The 19,685-nt window shown below is 32.7% G+C and overlaps 2 protein-coding genes and 1 long non-coding RNA gene across 3 annotated transcripts; 2 read left to right on the top strand and 1 right to left on the bottom strand.

Annotated features, from left to right (window-relative positions):
• Positions 1 to 322: 322 nt before the first annotated feature.
• On the top strand, positions 323 to 4,863 carry LOC130048430 (uncharacterized). The gene is made up of 3 exons (XR_008797218.1): positions 323 to 708; positions 3,960 to 4,025; positions 4,140 to 4,863. It is a non-coding gene; the product is annotated as an uncharacterized LOC130048430 (long non-coding RNA).
• Positions 4,864 to 5,456: 593 nt separating this feature from the next.
• Positions 5,457 to 8,551, top strand: LOC125655057 (uncharacterized). Its single transcript, XM_048885209.2, has 5 exons — positions 5,457 to 5,554; positions 6,753 to 7,095; positions 7,213 to 7,501; positions 7,859 to 7,942; positions 8,203 to 8,551. The coding sequence occupies exons 1-5, from the start codon at positions 5,457 to 5,459 to the stop codon at positions 8,517 to 8,519; spliced, it is 1,131 nt and encodes a 376-aa protein (XP_048741166.2). The 3' UTR covers positions 8,520 to 8,551.
• Positions 8,552 to 14,858: 6,307 nt separating this feature from the next.
• Positions 14,859 to 18,704, bottom strand: LOC130048429 (uncharacterized). The gene is made up of 8 exons (XM_056145123.1): positions 18,633 to 18,704; positions 18,362 to 18,460; positions 17,462 to 17,545; positions 16,945 to 17,061; positions 16,471 to 16,572; positions 15,587 to 15,650; positions 15,100 to 15,168; positions 14,859 to 14,997 (listed from the first exon to the last, which is right to left on the bottom strand). The coding sequence occupies exons 2-8, from the start codon at positions 18,445 to 18,447 to the stop codon at positions 14,920 to 14,922; spliced, it is 600 nt and encodes a 199-aa protein (XP_056001098.1). The 5' UTR covers positions 18,448 to 18,460; positions 18,633 to 18,704; the 3' UTR covers positions 14,859 to 14,919.
• Between the last annotated feature and the right edge of the window lie 981 nt (positions 18,705 to 19,685).

Below are 19,685 nucleotides of genomic sequence, written 5' to 3'. Positions count from 1 at the left end.
TATTTACTTATAGTTACATAAAGTGCTTCATTATTTGTTTTAGTGCATACGGTACACAGTTTTCTATATTTATTTGTAAGGATCATATGTATGTACAATGTAAGCACAGGCAAATACACTGAACACGTACATTAAATTTTAGTGCTTTGAAATGCATGTAAATAATAACATTATCATAATTTATTTACTAATGCAAATGGTCAAATCCAATGATAGAATGTGTTTAATTCACTATGCATCAATAAAGTAGGCACATATTGGTTACTTATGTAAAGATAGAAAATATGCGATTCAATTATCCGGACGTTTCATTTATCCGAACGATTTTACTGGGAACCAAAGTGTCCGGATTAACGAGGCTCCACTGTAGTCAAATACCCATTACTAAAAAATAGTTCCTCAGTTGTAACAGTTTATATGAATTTGTTTTTGTTTTACCTTGAACTACTGTTGTTCTTTTGTTGTCAACTAGTGACATTGACTTGATGTGAGAAACATCACTTAACCACATACTCCCACAAATCTTGCAGACACTTGTATGAGGCTCCACAAGTACTCCGGATGGAATTCTTTCCAATACTGGTTTAGAATACACAGCCATCAATTCAGCTTCAAACTTAAAGGGAATACCTTTCCAAGACAAGATTTTGATCCATGAGCTGGAGGAAGAAGTTGGTTTAGGCTGCATACTAGTCAATGCTTGGTATGGTAAGTCTATCTGATATGTTTTGGCATTATCTGATAGAAATGTTGTGTGAACACATTTTGAAGATTTGCAAGTTAAACAATGCAATTTGTCTTTGTATGACACAATGCCACTGCAGTCCTCATGTGTCACACAGAGGTATTCTCCATCCCAGGACAACTCCTGAATTTTGATGTTCTCATTCTACAAAAAATATACAATATGTTGTGGTGTGTTCATATTTCATAATTTGTTGTCATCTTTAAAAATATTGCTCCACTCTCATTTGACATCATAGGTTTTTAAACTTTGTGCATAATAGAAATATATATTTTAGTACTTTTGATATCCAAGCATCTTCAGGTAGTTATGTCTCCCTTCTTTCAGAGGGAGACATTGTTTTTATACTTTCTGTCCATCCGTCTGTTTGTCACAAAATCTTCTTAAAGAGACTGGTTCACGATTATTGAAAAAAATATTTTTCATTTTTGATGTTAAACATTAAAAATATAACTAATATAATGTTGACAGCCAAAATTTTGACCTTCTGAATGCAAGAATAAAAGCAATATTTTAGCCTTAAATCTGTGTTATGTAAACAAAGACTAGAGTCTTTTAATGTATACATACAAACCAATGAAATATTAATTTTGTAATATAAAGCATCATAATTTTGCATAGTCTCAAATTTAACTTTTACATGTCACATTTTAACCAAATAATGGCTAAAATATGAAAGATTTAATAAACTTAGATCGATATGCATTTCTTTTGAAAAATTCGTAAACAATAACATTACGCAATCTTTGTTTACAAAACAAATAATAAATTCTCTAAAATGAGCTTCTTTGATAATGTATAACCTTAATTTTTAGGTGAAATCTTTTAAACACATTAGACAGGAGATTACGATCATTAAAAGTGAAAAACAAAATTTTGGGGAAAATCGTGAATCAGTCCCTTTAACTCTTCTCCTCCAATATGGCTTATCGGATAGACTTGAAACTTAGGATCTGATTTTAATTAGATTGAGGGGATCGAAGAGGGGTGGAGGGTGTAAAATAGCTTTTGAACACTTCTCCCATATGGATTATCTGATAGACTTGAAACTTGAAACTTTGTTCATTAAATTGTAAAATGGATTGAAAAGGTGTATGGCAATTGATCACGTATTGACTGATTAAAGTACCAGTAAAGAATATAACAAAACAAAAATTGTTCTAACAATATGAGAAAAAGAGCAAGAAAATACTGGAAAATAAAAATTGATCCATATATTTTACCTCTGGCTGATACTGGTGAAGAGAGTAGCTGTGATCTGAAAATTGAGTATGTTCATCAATATTAGATATGTTGTGGGAATTATTTAATAATTAGGTATATTTTCAATCTGATTAAAACCAGATCCTGAGATCCGCTCTCTTAGATCGTTACACTAGGATCTGACGTAACCCCATATAGGGTCACGTCCGCATGACCTTTCGTTAAGCCAATCAAATTGACCCTGTCGATTTATACCAACGATAATTTTTCTCCCATGAACCTTTGCGTCATTATTTACGTTAGAGATGCAATAAAAATGGCTGCGCGTTTGACAGACGACTGCACACCTGTCAAAACATGCGATTTAAACAACGTCTGTTATTCTCTGCAGGTTTTCTTTCATTCAAACGCTAAAAAATCCCAATGGAGTTCACTATTCAATGAAAATGGCTGCGATTGTTTGGTTTGAAAGAAAACATATCGCAGCTAGATGCGACGTCACAATGCACCGTTTACGTCGACTGGCGTTATATTCCTCGTGTTATTTAAGTAGACCATCTTGAAAACTCTTCAAATCGTACCCATCCCTATTCATACATAAATCGAAATTCACAATTAATTTAATTTGGGTGTATAAATCATATCGTACGTTTTGTTGTTTGTATGAATGGAATAGATTAGGCATTATTGCAAAAGTTTAAAATTCTTTGTGCGAGAATATACAATTTTACAGTGTGGAATAAACTTCGTGGGAGAGAGATTATAGCAATTTGTTTACGCCTAAATAGCCATCATTGTCTGTATGGCGCAATCTGATTGGCTGATAGTTCTCATGAATATTCCAAGCAAAAGGTCATGCGAACGTGACCCTATATGGGGTTACGTCAGATCCTAGTGTAGCGATCCAAGTGAGCGGATCTCAGGATCTGGTTTTAATCAGATTGGGTATATTTTGTGTCTAGATTTTTAATGTCATTTGAATAAATCATAATTGCAGAAATCATTTTGAATCCCATGATCTACATTGAGTGTGAATGTAATGAGTTTCACGTACAACTTGATAAGTCCTGCATTGAAAGTTGGGAAATCTAATAATAATAATTGTCTGTTCCTTCTCCATGACTTGTGACCTGATATCTTACATGGTATCAGGGTGGGGCCAAAATGGTCAGTTATTAAATGTGTGAACAATAGAGATTTTTAACCTCTTCGTGATAACTATCATTCCAATTCTTTTCATATTTGGTATGAAGCATGTTTGGAACAATAGGTATGTACAAAAGGATGTACAAATAATGGCGAATTTCAATCACAACCCAGGGTTATGACATTAGGATGAGTCCAGATTAGTCATATCTTTTGATGTTAATACACCTATTATTTAAAGCCTTTCATCATTGTATGCACTTTTGAAGGCAGTGAAGTTTTAAGAACACATTTTGTTTTATATTGTTGCAGAACATTAGAATTTAGCTTAGATACCCAGAACAGGAAATTTTTTCTAGATTTCATAGGCCATGGAAGTAGTGATACTTTTTCATTAGTATTCAGGTGACTGATAAGGCCTATGGGCCTCTTGTTTACTAGTACAAGTCATTTAAAATTGTATCTTACCTTCAGCATGTAAATTCTCCCTTGCATCAAATCTTTCCATAAGGAATGCTACTGCATCAATGTGGATGCATGTTGGGTAGCGTTGCAAAAAAAAACTGTGGAAGATCAAAGGGACTATGTGTATGTACAATGTATCAGGGATCAAATTTTATATAATCAGGGACAGATCCAGGAATTGCAGTTACAGGGGGTGCCATTTTAAGAGGCAGTGGGGTCTAGGGGCGCCTTGAGGCCGACTGCGTGCCCCCCTTAAATCTACCATTGATAATACATGTATAAAGGAATCAGCTCTCTTCTCCATTACAGCAAAGCTTGAGTTTAATTATATTGATATTGAAGCATCCATGTTGTATTTATTCAGAGGATCTTTGAGTTATGATGTATCACTATTTTTCAGGGGAAGAAAGAGGGGGAAGAGTCTTTTTCAAATATTGTAAAGAACAGTAGGGCTAAACTTATTCAGGTGAGTGTTTGGGCCTCTGGTCTGGGCATTAATTTCTGCATGTGGTTGTTGACCAAGGAGTATGCATTTTTCCGCAAAACAGTATAAGTTTTTATTTCTGTTATCTTTTTGTAGGATTAAGAAACTCACCATCATATGACATATCAACGCTGCCAGACAATCCGTTAATAAAGGATGACCGAGAGATGTTGCATGAACAACTCCATGACCAACGAAAGCTACCCTGAAAGGACTTGGAACCTCTTTCAACAAAAACAAATGTGTTTACCTGGAACAAGAAATGGAAAATAGAATGCAGTCTTTTTTTGCATCATTTTCATTCATTACAATTTTATAGGAAATACATGTAATACCTGCAGTAATATATAAATTTATAATCATTTATCACTATAACACTAAAGGTCCTTAATTGGTTCCTTATCATTGTTAATGGGGGTGTGCTAATAAAATATTTATCTTATATTCTTACAAAAAAGCACATTTCCATCCATTGGGCATTTCATTAACCTGGGACAGATTTGCCATAAAAAGTGTTCAATATCCTATAACAATTTGGGCATTTTGACATGAAACCATGAAAATGACTAGGAGTAAATGTAAAAAAAAAAATTTAAAGTAACTTGAAATACTTACATGTAAATGATTTTAAGTTTGGTTGAATTTTGTATTTGCTTGTACATATCTTTAAATTTTGTCTGTTTCAAAGAGCTTGTGTACCTCAAGTTTTTTATCTTCTTGTGCAAATTCTCTCAATACAAATTTATTGAAATAGCTGCCAATAGGGGTAAATCCTTTGTATATCAGCAGCTGCTGCATGTAGCTTTGAAGTGGTGTTGAATAGCTCTGTGAAATAGAAAAAAAAATTGATTAGAAAAGGTTTTTTGAAAAGGGAACCGTTTTGCCAGAATGTTCTGCAAACATGATAGGATTGTAACTGAATAAGATATGTAACTATGAGAGTATTTTTAGATAATATTCAGCACATTTGTCAATTACCTTAAGCAACACCACCACCACCCACTCCCTGGAATTTTGGACAAAGAAATAAAAATGTCTGTAACTCTAGTGGATATCGAATGATAAACTGATGTACAATACTAGGACACTAGAAAATTGTGTATATGTCACTCATAACAACAATACTTTCCACATTTTTTTTTATGTTTTAAATTCTACCATCCATTTCTAAATGTGAAAAAGTTTTACATGTTAACTTTTTTTTAACGTTTAAATAGAACAACTCTATACACATACTTCTTGTCACTGAAAGACAACCATGAGAGGGGAAATGACAAGAAGTTCCAGCAAACCTTTTCATATGCACATTTCAAATTTGCATGGTATGGCTTCTTGGAGAAGCTCTGCTCCACCATCAATTTTGAGGAGGGATTCAGATGTATACAATGTGGGTCAGCACCAGATAGATTGATTATGGATGCCACCACATTAGCCCACAGAAAAAATTTAAAAACCTGGACCAACAACCTACAACAGATGGCATCTGATAATGTATTGCACATTCCGTACAGGTATGTGACTTTGTATAGCAATAGATGATGATTCACTTACACACTAAAACTAATGGCCAAGGTTAAATATTTACTGAATCTTTTCTCTTATATTTCTTTTGAATTTGATATTGCTTTCATCAGGCAGTAAATACATGTTTGTTGCAAACTAGTTCGATCCGGTTTTCTAATACCACCTGTTTGCAAAATCATTACCAAATATAGAGTCAACGATATGATATTTTAGAACTTGATTCAGGGATCGAAATTAACTTAAAAATACAAATATAAACAATAAAATGTCTTTCTTTGTTGTTGCATTGGGTGATGAAGGTAGCAATCATTGCATGAAAACCTTGCATAACCCGCTTGAATCGTGGGTTATGCATTTTTTCTGCAATGCTAGGTACCTTCATCACCCGATGAAAAAACAAAGAAAGCATTTTATTGTTTAAACATTTACAACAAGACTAACGCAAATGGTATATTTATACACCAGTGCAAATGCTTACATAGGGTGTTTTCTCAAGCCATAATTTGTATAACTTGGCTTCATGTAGTATCAGTCATCCTAAGGCTGTGACATACTTTCTTTGCATTATATGATTATTTCAAAAAAAAAAAAAAAACAAGAGGCCCATGGGTCCACACCGCTCACCTGAGTCACCTTGGCCCATATCTGAAGACTTTCCATATATATTTGCATGTAAAACCTTAGTCCCTATTATGGCCCAAACTACCCTTTGCAAATTTGAATCTACACTATGTCAGAAAGCTTTCATGTAAATGTCAACTTCTTAGGCCCAATGGTTCTTGAGAAGAATATTTTTAGAGCTTTTTCCTATATTTGTATGTAAAACTTTGACCCCCCCCCCCCACTTGGGGCCCCATCCTACCCCCTGGGGGCCATGATTTGAACAAACTTGAATTTCCACTATGTCAGAAAGTTTTCTTGTAAATATCAGCTTTTCTGACTCAGTGGTTATTGAGAAAAAGATTTTAACTATATATTTGTATGTAAAACTTTGATCCCCCTTGTGGCCCCATCCTACCCCCGGGGGCCATGATTTCATTCCGACAATACACACACATCTACAACTGGCAATGAAGCATTGTATAAAGTTTCAAGTCTATCTGATATGTTATATTGGATGAGAAGCAATCACAAGACTTTGTGATAGACAAACGGTATCAAGCATTTAATTTACCTTTGGAACAGCTCCCATAAAGACAGAGTGGTGATAAGTGATCCATACACCAGGTTACTGCTGAGGCGATATGCTGGTGAGCAACCACTACTGATAGAGGCAGAAGTAACAAAACTGTTTGACCTCCTTGGATACCACAACAAGGAGCTCCAGGCTTTAGTGCAGTCATTTGGGAGGTCTGAAATAGCACCACCACCATACAGACCCTTCCTAAAAAATTTGGCTTTGGACAGTCCAATATGTGGCATGTTCCATCCATCTGACCACCTACAACAGATCATACAGAAAATGAAAATAAAAGATCCAAAGTCATCGCCAGAGTTACTCGAGGAGCTGCAAATGCAGTTACCATTGGTATATTTCATGAGAACCTTAATTTCATTACATGTCTTTAAATGATTATTTAAATGAGTATTGGAATTGCAAACAATTGCACAAAATGAATTCTGTAAAGGTAATCAAATTTTGCAGGTTTACAAGTTGGTGTGTTCAATCAACCATACCCCATACCATTTGGTGGAATTGCTAGAGTCCTTAGTTGAAAAAGCAGCAAACAGTTACCCTGAAAACACCACTGCCACTTCTTTGATGGACAATCACCTTCTCAAGGACAGCTTTTTCCCATCACTCCTACCATTAAGATCTCGAGGGACCTACAAGATGGATTTTACAACTAATAAAAAGGGCAAATACGAATGCACAAAGAGCAAAGGACACCCTAGTTTGCTACCTGGTGTTTTCTGCCTCTTCTGTGAACATGGTATATGTCTAGATGTAACTGGAAATACGAGTGACATGATTTCTTAAAATAATCAATGATAGAAGCAATGTCTTTTAAGGACATCTGCAACATTTCTGATACTTTCTCTAAAATTTCTCCTGTTTCTCCTCAATATAGACAGTATGAAATGTCACAAAAAATTATAATTTTAGAAATGTTGCACATGTTCTTAAATATTTCAATATTTCCTTTCCATCTTAAAACAAGAGGCTCAGAGTCCTTATTTGTCACCTAAGTATTAGTTAATAGTATTACTAGCTTAAAATCTATCTGTAAACATTCAACATACCAAATTTCCACTTTCTAAATATAATTACAACGTATCATTATTTTCAGGAGTTTGCTATGGATATGAGTTGATGGATTCTAGTGAATCTCCAAATGTTCCATTTACATTGATATTAACTCGGTTCAAAAAAGGTAATGTATTTAATTTTCTGAGTAATGATCCACATTCATTATCCCATCAAGATCTCAATGTTTAATGCTTAAAATCCACCATTATCTTTCTCTCATCACTGCTATTATTAATAGCAAATGTGAAATAATATATATGTATATTATAATAATAATATAATATAATAATATATATGTATATGTATAGGAAGTTACTTACTGATAGATCCCCAAAAGCACAAAACATTTTTAAGAAATTACATGTATTTACTTTATCCTTACAGCTCCATCTATGGTCATTTACGACAACGCTTGTAGGATGCACTCCTACTGTCTGAACAGGCATCCTGATTTCTTCAAAGACACATGGTTTCTAGTCGATCGACTGCATTGGTTTAACCATCGAGGGTGTAATGATGGGTACAACCTAAATGAATATGTGCAATTCAATACCATAAACAGTCAGGCTGCAGAGCAATGCAACAGTTCCCTAGGAAAACTTAAATCAATGCTTTCTTACATGACAAATTACAACTTTCATCTTCATTGCAAGTTCTACCTGTGGGTTCTTAATAAAAGAAAACAGAATGCTAACAAGTGATTATGTGAAAAAGATTTCCAAAAATTTGTTGATTTTTTAGTTAATTTTTTTGTTAAATGTGTCTTCATCAATAAGTTTTTTCACTGGGTAGTTTTCAAGTTTTTTTTTCTCTTTTCCTAATCACTCACTGGAAAGCATTAATTCAAGATATTGCTTCATGAGTAATAACTGCAGTTTTACTTAAATTATACAGTATTTAACATTATTCAAAATACTTAATTTTAATTATTCTGTGTGTGAGCATCTTGTCAGATATAATTTTTAGTTATCTTGATTATTTCTTTTAAAGTTGGTTGCATAAATTTTTTTCCCTCTTTATCCAAATCTCCCAATCAACTACATTGCTCTCTTCACTCTTCACTTCTAACTGGAATGAGGAACGGAAATTATTTTTTTTCTTTCAAATAATTCGACTAGGAGTACACAAAAACATTCTGATCAGTATTCATTTAAGTTGTAGGTACGTTTGTTTTAAAATATACATACTTCACTTACATATTTGAACACTTTTCCAGTGAAATAAAGGGAAAACATTCAATTTTTTCATGCAAATGTTTGTCCTCAGATTGTAAAGATTTCTTCACAAATTATTTAGGTGCATGAATTTTCATCATTGGTTTAAAATTGTGAAGCTCTCCAAAAAAAAGGTAATACAGGTGAGATGCTACATATCATTGTGTCATGTGACCCTGTGAATTCAGTTCAGTTTTCAAACACATTTTTAAAACATATCACAGTATTTGTTGTGTTATACATGTTAACCAATTTGCTGTATTTTCTTATCCTCATGTTGTTGATACAATAAAATTTGAAAACCTGTTTGCAGTGTTACGGTCTTACGAAATATTAATTAGGTTAGTTGTATTTAACACTTCCATTTTAACTTTCAGTTTATGCTCAGATTGTGTCAAAACCCTATCATGATCACTGATGTCTTCAAGGTAAACAATGCGTTTCAAGTCTGAAAAGTTCTATGAAGAAATTGGACACTTACGGAAAAGAAGCTGTATATAGATTATGTAAACAACTAACTTCAAAATATATATGGTTTAAAGCAAAAACTTACACGGTAGAGGCACGATCATCGCAAAACTTGAGGCTAAGTTGAGCAGCTGTAAATACCAGCGGGAAAAACATGGAGGAGAACATACTAAAAATAAAACCTTAAATGTATGACAAATTCCGGAAAAGGGGTTCTTCATATTTTCCTTACACATTACAATTACAAGTAACAAATTGAACATATTCATCAACAAAACACACTCACCAATATTACAATTAAATGATAAGTATGTGTCATTTTTGTAAAGAATTTTTATTCAACCAATTTGGGCCACTGCATGATGAACAGAGAGTTAGCCATCAAATCTATCAATGCATAAAACACACACGAAACTATGGAGCGCCAAATTAACATAAACTCAAATAATTGAAGATGTCTTCAATTATTTGAAGATATCATCAATTCATTTGATGCGCGCAACAATCTAACTGGAGATCTCTTCAAATAATTAATGGTATCTTCAATTCTGAATTATTGCGCGCATTAATTGAATTGATGATAGCATTAATTCGTCAGCTGAATTGATGCGCGCTTTAATATTGAATTAATGATCTCTTCAAATGAGTTAGTGATATATCAACAGTTGAACTAATGCGCGCTACAATTCAATTGAAGAGATGCAGTCATTGTTATAATTAGCGCATTAAATCAATTGATGAGAGCAATAATTGAATTGATACATGCATTAATTCAATTATTGCTCTCTTCAATTTTATTAATGATATATTTAATTCATTTGAAGAGAGCTATATATCTTTTAGAGAGAGCAACTATATAATCAAAGACGTTTTCCATTCAACATATTCACAATTGAATTAATTATCTCTTTAATTTAATTGTTGCTCTCTTTAAAAGAATTGATGATCGCACTAATTCCTTATACAAAAGCATTGTAAATAATTAAAGATATCTTCAACTGAATTAAAGAGATCATCAAATTATTGCGAGCAATATTTCCACAAAATTGATGCTCTCATCCATTGAATTGAAGAGAGCAATAATTGAATTAATGCGCGCATCAAATCTACTATTGCTCTCATTAATTCAATTGAAGAGAGCAATAATTGAATTAATGTGCGCATTAAATCAATTATTGCTCTCATTAATTCAATTGTTGTGCGCATTAATTTAATTGATGAGAGCAATAATTGGATTGAAGAGCGCATTAATTATTGGAGGAGAGCTATAATTGATTTAATGCGCGCATTATTTCAATTAAAGAGAGCAGTAATTGAATTAATGATATCTTCAAATAATTAAAGATGTCTTCAATGATTTGAGTTTATGTTAATTTGGCGCTCCATACTAAACACAATGTGTATCAAGTTAGGAGATATTGTTTTAGATACTGTTAAAATGGCCAAACTTCTTGGTGTACAAATAGATGAATGTCTAACCTGGTCTGTACACATTGATTCTTTATGTAAAAATGTTCATTTATATCATATCGGTTTAGTTCTTTGAATTTTATTAAATTGTTCCAGTTTGCATATATATTGGGTCAACAGATCAAGCAATGATGAAGCTATAATTCCATACCATCGTCCCGGTAACTGGGCGTTTTTATCATTAGTTCTTACACCGTCATCGTCCCGGTAACTGGGCGCTTTTATCAAGAGTTCTTACACCGTCATCGTCCCGGTAACTGGGCGTTTTTATCATTAGTTCTTACACCGTCATCGTCCCGGTAACTGGGCGTTTTTACCAGGAGTTTATATATCGTCATCGTCCCGGTAACTGGGCGTTTCTACCGAGAGTTTTTTATATCGTCATCGTGATATATATTTTTAATGATGCACTAGAAGCTAAATTGGATTTACTTTTCTGGAAATCATTTTAATTGAAAATTTTCACAATATTATGCAGAAACTGCGACATACTTTACCAATCAATCATAGATACTAAAGTGATTTTTTTTCTGTATTGTACTGATTTTTTCTGGTTTGGGTGGTTGTAGTTCATGGGAACTGTCGTGAAGATGATGATATATGGGTGGATACCCATCGATGCATATGTTGTAAAACACACACACACACACATCTACTGTTTTAGGGCCATTTTTTGTTCTTATTATATCTGATGATCTATCAAATAGTGTAAGACTTTTTGCGGATGACACTTCTTTGTATGTTATTGTTGATGATGGCATAATAGCAACAGCTAATTCATTAACAATTAAATGATCTTGAGAAAATAAAGCAATGGTCGATAAAATGGGTTGTGGATTTTAATCCACAATTAAAAAACAAAACAATCAATCTAAATGCCCATAAGGAAACACATATCACTTCCTAAAGTTAGATTTGGTTATAATGGTCCAGAAGTTATGAATGCAGAAAATCACACCCATTTAGGATGAAAATTTCAATTTGATGGCACTTGGAGATCACATATATTAGATATTCATGAAAAGGCATCTAATAGACTAAACATCTTACGTATGCCGAAATATACTCTAAATAGACAATCTCTGATAAAAATTCATTTTTCTTTTATTTCCTCTGTTATTGAATATGGTAATAAACAGAATCCAATTCAATTGAGAATGTTCAGGTTTCTGCAGTAAGAATAATTACTGGAATGAGAGTAAATTCGCCTAGGTCAGTACTATATGATGAATGAAGCTGGGGTAGCTTATCAACCAGAAGAAAGGTCTATAAGATTATTTTATTTTACAAAATAGCATATGGAATTACTCCCCAATATCTTCCAAAAACTTTTGATGCCTTTCATTCCTTTTCAAGATTTATATGAATCGAGAAATTATGATAATTTTGAATGTATTCTTCCTCAAGTTAGGACCTTAGCATATATCAATAGTTTTGTACCTTCAACAATTAAACTATGGAATGACCTACCTGTCCATATTAGAAACCTCCCTACTCTTACATATTTTAAAACTGCTTTAAAAATCATGTACTACAATAAAACAAATAAACTGTTTAATCATGGTAAACGCAATGCACACATGTTGTAATGCCAAGTGAGAAGTAATGCTAGTAATTTAAATTATGACTTACATAATAATATCTACGAGATTATGCTACTTGTGATGTTTGTGATCAGGGTGACCACAAACATCACATAATAAGCTGAAAATGCTTATTATGTTTACTTTGAATGTGTTCAGATTGCTCTTTTAGAGTCAATAAATGCAATGCAACTACTAGTTCCCATATCATTATGATATTTGAAAATCAATACATGTATATATAAACAGTATCTTCTCTACTCTGTTTGCGCATAATTTTTGTATTTAATTGTTCTTGTTTATATGTTCTCTATGTTGTATAATTTTCAACTGAGAGAAATAAATTCATTCATTCATTCATTCATTCATCCACAACCTGGTATTTCTTTAACTCTGTTTCAGAACCGTGCGTCCCGGTAACTGGGCGTTTTTATCAAGAGTTATTGCACCGTCATCGTCCCGGTAACTGGGCGCTTTTATCAAGAGTTCTTACACCACCATCGTCCCGGTAACTGGGCGTTTTTATCATTAGTTCTTACACCGTCATCGTCCCGGTAACTGGGCGTTTTTATCAAGAGTCAACTTGGCGTTGTACCCATAGTTCTAAAATCGCCACTTTTTTTTTTCATAATGCAGAAGTTCCCAAGTTGTGTGGATCCAATTAGTAAGTTTATTTAATCCATGGCGAATGTAGTTGGACGAAAATTCTTTTATCCATTATCCCCCCCCCCCCCGAGCTATCATATTTTATACACGGTTAGACCGTTCATAAGTTCATAATACCATGATCTATGACCTCAACCTTCCCAAGAACGACAAGCTTATGTTAGTGATATTGGTAATGAGGCATATCATGTTGTGTGAATTAAGTTCGGTTATGTCGTGGCCTTTAATTCAGGGTTTAGTGAGCACCACATATAGGGTCAAACATTTTCAAGGGAATAAAGATAGATAAATAACCTTTTAAAAATCACAACACAGCAGGGCCTAAGCGACTCAGATGAGCAATGTGGCCAATGGGCCTCTTGTTATATTTCCTTTAAACAATTTTTTCCCAGTAATAAATCCACTTACACAGATCTGATAGTGTAAAATCAAGGAACTAAATTATGTCATTAAATTTCCTTCCAGGACACACATATTGGTTCAACACAATTCACAATGCTTTGTTTTAAATGTAGTTTATTACCTCATTAAACCATGGAATGGTACATGAAATACATATTTACATGCATGTATATTCTGTTTAACATTAGGTTGGTCAAACAAAGTAGATGCAGAAAAGATACAATATCATGATTATTCAATTCAAAATGTGCATCAGTTTTATAAAATAATATTGTAATTTTAAGTGATGTACAATATGCTAGATAGTAATATTCTTATGTGCTCACAGTCAACACATAAAACTAGGACTGTCCAGAATTCAAGAAATACCTACAGCTGGGTTTTTCAGAAAAGGATTTTAACAAGCCACCAAAAGAATTTCATAGCTGAATGTAAACATGGTGTTACGAAATTTGAAACAAAATGACACAAGTCCATAGAATTAAACCTTCAACATAAAAAAAAAATTGTCCAAGCATGATGAGAACATCAGGTACACATTGTTATAAGGTAAATGAAAGAGACTACCACTTAGTGATGATTTCATAAAATCAAAATGAACATATTCTATTTTGCTTGAACTAAGGCTTCCCCTTACTCTTCACATAAAAATACTTGCTATGCACTTGTCAAAACTAGATAACATATATTGTACCAGAGCATTCAGATAGAAAATGACAATAATGTCCTTTATTTATACATAATAGCACAATTACATGTATAGTACTAATTTACACTATCCCCTGAAAACATATATAGACAGAAGTATTATACAGGTATAATATAGATTGGTATATGAAGTTATGTTACATACATATCCTATCTACAGACATAATACTGAAAACAAAAACAAATGTATGTGTTTTCATTTCCAATGTTAAAAAAATTCTAAGATACTGATAAGGTTTCCAATGTTGGGTTATATTTTAAAATTCTGGCATTTTATACCATAAGTGTAATTGTAATAGATCTTAATCTGGTAGATCTACTGCTAATTTTGTGAACATAGTGAAAAACATCTAATCAATCAGGAGTTAAACCATGTAAAATGAATGATAACTCTATTTAAGGAATGACTTTAATTCTGGGGCAAGTTATATGAGTATAACCTGGTTTGGGTCAGTTTACGTTTTATAATCCGTGTGTCCAGGGGTCCGTGTTTGCCCAACTATCTATTTTGTATTGCTTGTAGGAGTTATGAGATTGATCACTGTTCATTATCTTCGCCTTGCATTAGGTAGTTTCTATAATTTCTAACTTTATTTTGACAAGCACAAATTCGACACCTCGTTCCTGATCAATATTGTGGTATTCTCAACATCTGCAATTGACTGGTTCTGAAATTTTAAACAAAAGTTCATTGACGGTTATTAGTAATTGCATCTTAATTGTGTTTATTGATAATAATATTTTATCAAAGTCAATAGATAAAATCAAACCTGAAGAATGTTTCTGATATAGGAAAGGAGAAATACCCCACAGTCAAAACTATTCCTCTGTTGTGGAACCTTAATATAAAATGAATAGCTTATTCAATTAATGCAACTTTGGGCAGTACAACTCATTAGCATTTTTAAATACTTGTTATCACCTAAGAAGTCTAAAACAAGGGAGGGGGTGAAACATATATACATGCAACAGGGAGTAAGAAAATAAGTTGTAATCTTTCAGAATATTTCTTAATATCTTTCAAATTGATGTATTATCCTCTGATAATTATGCAAAATTAAACCACATGTATTTAAGGGGTCTAATACTTCCAACGGTGTTTGAAGATAGCATAATATAACATTTAACGTTTTATTCAATCTAACTTCTTTCTGGCTAAATAACTACGTATAAGTATTTTTGTGCAGGAAGATTTTTAAAACTAAGACTTCTGAAAATGACAAATCAATATGTAGAAATTATATTTATGTGACATACTTTTTTATGCTCCACCTCAACTTTGTCCACAATGCCACACTTCTCCAGTTCCTTTTCAAAATATCTAGAAAGTGTAAAATGTATTGTAGCAGAAGCAATTTGTAAGCATATTATGCAGAGCCATTCAAAATACACAGATCAAGATCATCTAAAAAAAATTAAGTATCTGAAAGTACTTTTGACATGTGTAAAATGTTGCAAGTAAACGTAATATTACAAAGTAATCATGACTAAAGGTAACAGGATATAGAATCAAGAAATATTTCATACAAATGTAAGTTATGACATTGCACTGCAAGTTTCTGTATTTTGTGAGTTGAAATATCCATTTCATCATTTATTGAAACTTTATAAAATTACAACTATTAATTTGCATCTGTATTGTTTGTTTGTTTGAAATCCAATTATAGTTTACCAGTAATTGTCTAATAATTTTACTTTATAATTTAATTAGACTTTAGAACTTATTAGATGACTGGATTTTTTCATGTTGCCAATTGCTTATTGGATTATCCTTAATAGTTCAAGCAATAGAAAATATATATAAAAAAAAAAAAAAAAGGTCGATGTCATACCAAGGTTTTATCAAATTTGAAATGGCCTTACATACTAGTGTTGTGTTTTGAACTTCAAAATGATTTTTTAATTTTCAAGGAAAGAGCGATTTCGCTCCAATAACAAAAACTTCCAAACACACGTTTTTGACTTATTTCTAAATTATTTTTTCCTATCAACATTCCATTAATATCAATCATATAGCAGGTTTCTTAGAACCATGTCCAATACTTTTAAGTGATAAGGCTGTATAAATGTTTAAAACTATACAAATTTAAGACCCTCACATACTGTCATTGTTTTGCTATAAAGATTTGCATTTTACTTACACTTTCAATGATGCCCCCTCATTTTCATATCGTCCATTCATGGAACAGAGAAAGTAAATGGACCGTGACTCTGCACATAACACAGCCAAATACCAATGAACCCTATAAATGTTTGACATATTAGGATAGACTGGGAAGTGGCATATGAAAAAGATATTTCTTTATCAAAATATGTGCACCTTTACTAACATAACTGCCTATTATGAAACTACATACATCTACATACAATGATAATCAATATTATAGGGGTACCTGTTTGCCCTGTTCTTGACTTTGCATTCTTTATAGGATTTGTGAGATTGATCACTTTACTTTTTCACACATGTACATAAATAACCATATTTGATTTTCAGATTCACTATACACTGTACATTCAGCTGAAGAATTTTTCTAATATTTTCACTCAAATGCTTTCATTTCCGCGGACAACTCCTACTGTATAAAATTGTTACAAATACGAAATAACTGTAATACATGTTACTGATTGGTACAATGAGGATGGCTCCTTTCTCTAAATCCACATCTAAAGCAGCAAGGACATTTTCCACCCCCAAGTAATTACATCCTGTCATGTCCAGGGGTCTACGGTTGCTGTTATCAATAAAATCAGACTATGCATGTATTAAATTTTCTTTTCAATATTCAGAGAATAATATTTCTTAATAGCTATATGTGACATTAAAACATAGGCCCAAATATTAGTGCTACCTGACAAAAGACTCGGGAGACCCTGATTAAAATCCCAAACTAGATTATCATATTTTGTCTTATCCTGCAGAGTTCACTCTCAAATATAATTCATATAATTACAAAGTTTGAGATTATATTTTCTTATATCATTTGTACATGAGCAAACGTATTTGTGTAAAGTAATTCCCATTCTTAACGGGTAATCAAAAAAGTATATGTAAGACAAGAAGGCTTCTGGCACATGGTTTTCAATTTTGGGTATTCTTAGAATATGTGCTACATAATACTTATAACAACTTACAGCTTTCCTTTGACAAGCAATTTCTGTGCAAAGAATGTTTCTAAGATGTACACATTCTTTGAGGGGATTTGTTCTTTCATTCTTCTACAAATCAAACAATACAATAAGAGGAGTTCTACAGATTTAAACTAGATGTCATCATAAGATAGTAATAATTACATGCAAGTGTTTGCTTTTTAATGAATATAGTTACCATATAATATACAGTACACTAAACCATATATATTCCTAATGCATATATCAAGATGCATTGAGTATTCTGTTGAGCAAGTGTCCAAGGGCCATCCCAACCCCCATAATTTTCTGATTAATGGTTCAGATTCCAACCCCTAAAGTAAATATATTCCTGTTGGATGTGACACAATGCAGCAAGTAGGACAACAGACACTATAAACTGCACTTTGTGCATTGAGAAAAAGATGGAGAAAAGATTCAACATTGATATGACCAACATCATTCTTGCACATACTGAAGTACCTGTAGGAAAGTGAAACATACCCTTGTACATGAAAAAAGAAAGCTATAAAACACTCCACTTTGATCCAAAGTAAAATATAGGAAAATATCAGATCCCTGGATAAGAACAATGTCAAGATGATTAAATGATAATGAAGTATTGTACAAAATATTAAATAAATCGGATAATCCATATAGGAGAAGTGTTCACAAGCTATTTTACACCATTCATCTTTCCTAGATCCACTAAAATTTAAGGATAACAATGGAATAACCTTGTTCTGACAATATGCACATCTACAAATGTCAATGAAGCATTGTACAAAGTTTCATGTCTACCTGATAAACCATACAAGACAAGCGTTCACTAGATTTTGGACAGAAACAAAAAGTACTTTGGAAATCATTTTGAATGTCCAATAGATCCGTGACTCATATTATTACCTTGCTACAACATCTATAACAGCATCTGTCAGCCACCTCATAGGGTTGAGTGACCGGATGTCAACTTCATATAAGTCAATCCCCATTTCTACTCTATGACTACAAGTAAAACAATCATCTACATGTATATATTAAGTAATTTATCTATCATATAAAACTGATTCATTGTTTTGTGAAATGAGATGGTTTAGCATCTTATCTTTCATATATGTACATGCATACTCCACACATTTCATTTTGTATTTGTAGATCTTAGAGATGTAAAGATTACCCATGTCATCTGTTTAGTGTTGCAGTTGCATCCAATAACACTGGTTCTCAATGTTATGGCAGAGGATTTTCAAATAATTCCATAAAGTATTCCTTATTATGGAGTTTTTACTGAATCATCAACATGAATATTATGATACAGCAAAGCAATCAGAGAGAGATTTCAGTTAATCCAAATCTAACTTAGGAAAAAATAGGAATTCATAACCATCAAAATGAATTGAAAAAAAACCCAACAACAACAAATAAATGTGAAGGAAGTATTTGAAAGCAACTAAAAAACTCAAAACAATATAGAAACACCCAGAAAGATCCTCACACTCTTTTCTCCATTCCTGGGAGTCTGTATCTCTCCAATTCAATCACAGGTTTGCTGGCACTTTTATACCCTTTAATAAGTATATGATTTTTATCATTCAAACTGCATCTGAGTGAAGTGCATATCATTAGAATAACACTTAGACATGTTAAAAGAGGTTAGTAAAAGCAGAGAGTAAGTATGCAGTCAATATGCATATTGTTTTTCCTTCCCTGTTCTACTTGGTTCTTCATTTGCTGTAGTACGGTAAACAAAAGAACTATTTCATTGCAAACATGTATGCATAACAAAAAATTTGCAAACGAAATGGCACTTTTGATAAAGAAAACAATCACCTGCAATCGTGGAAACTGGCACAGACAAATTGAAATGACCATCTATGGAGAAAATGGTCAAAGTAGTTCTTGCAGAGTGCAGGCAAGGACAGGGTGGGAATTTTATTTCAGTTTCATTAACATGCAGGGAAATGTTGCACTCGAGACAGCCTGCTAATAACAGCATCCTGAAGTGTCCTAATATGAACCACACAGAGCATAAAGAGCAGAAACAAACAAGACAAAAGGAAAGCATGCTAAATATAAAATAAAAATACATTACTTATGTATCAGAAATTTAACAGAAATTTGAAACTCAGTATGAAATGAAGGAATTTTCAAGGACTAGATGGTGACACAAGCTATGTAAAAGACTTTAAAACTGAATTGGCACAATAATATTTCATTAACTTCACTGTAA

The sequence above is a fragment of the Ostrea edulis genome, chromosome 7, assembly GCF_947568905.1.
Source record: "Ostrea edulis chromosome 7, xbOstEdul1.1, whole genome shotgun sequence".
Lineage (NCBI taxonomy): Eukaryota > Metazoa > Mollusca > Bivalvia > Ostreida > Ostreidae > Ostrea > Ostrea edulis.
Note: the sequence above shows the minus strand (reverse complement) of the source record. Positions and strands in the feature narration are given on the sequence as shown.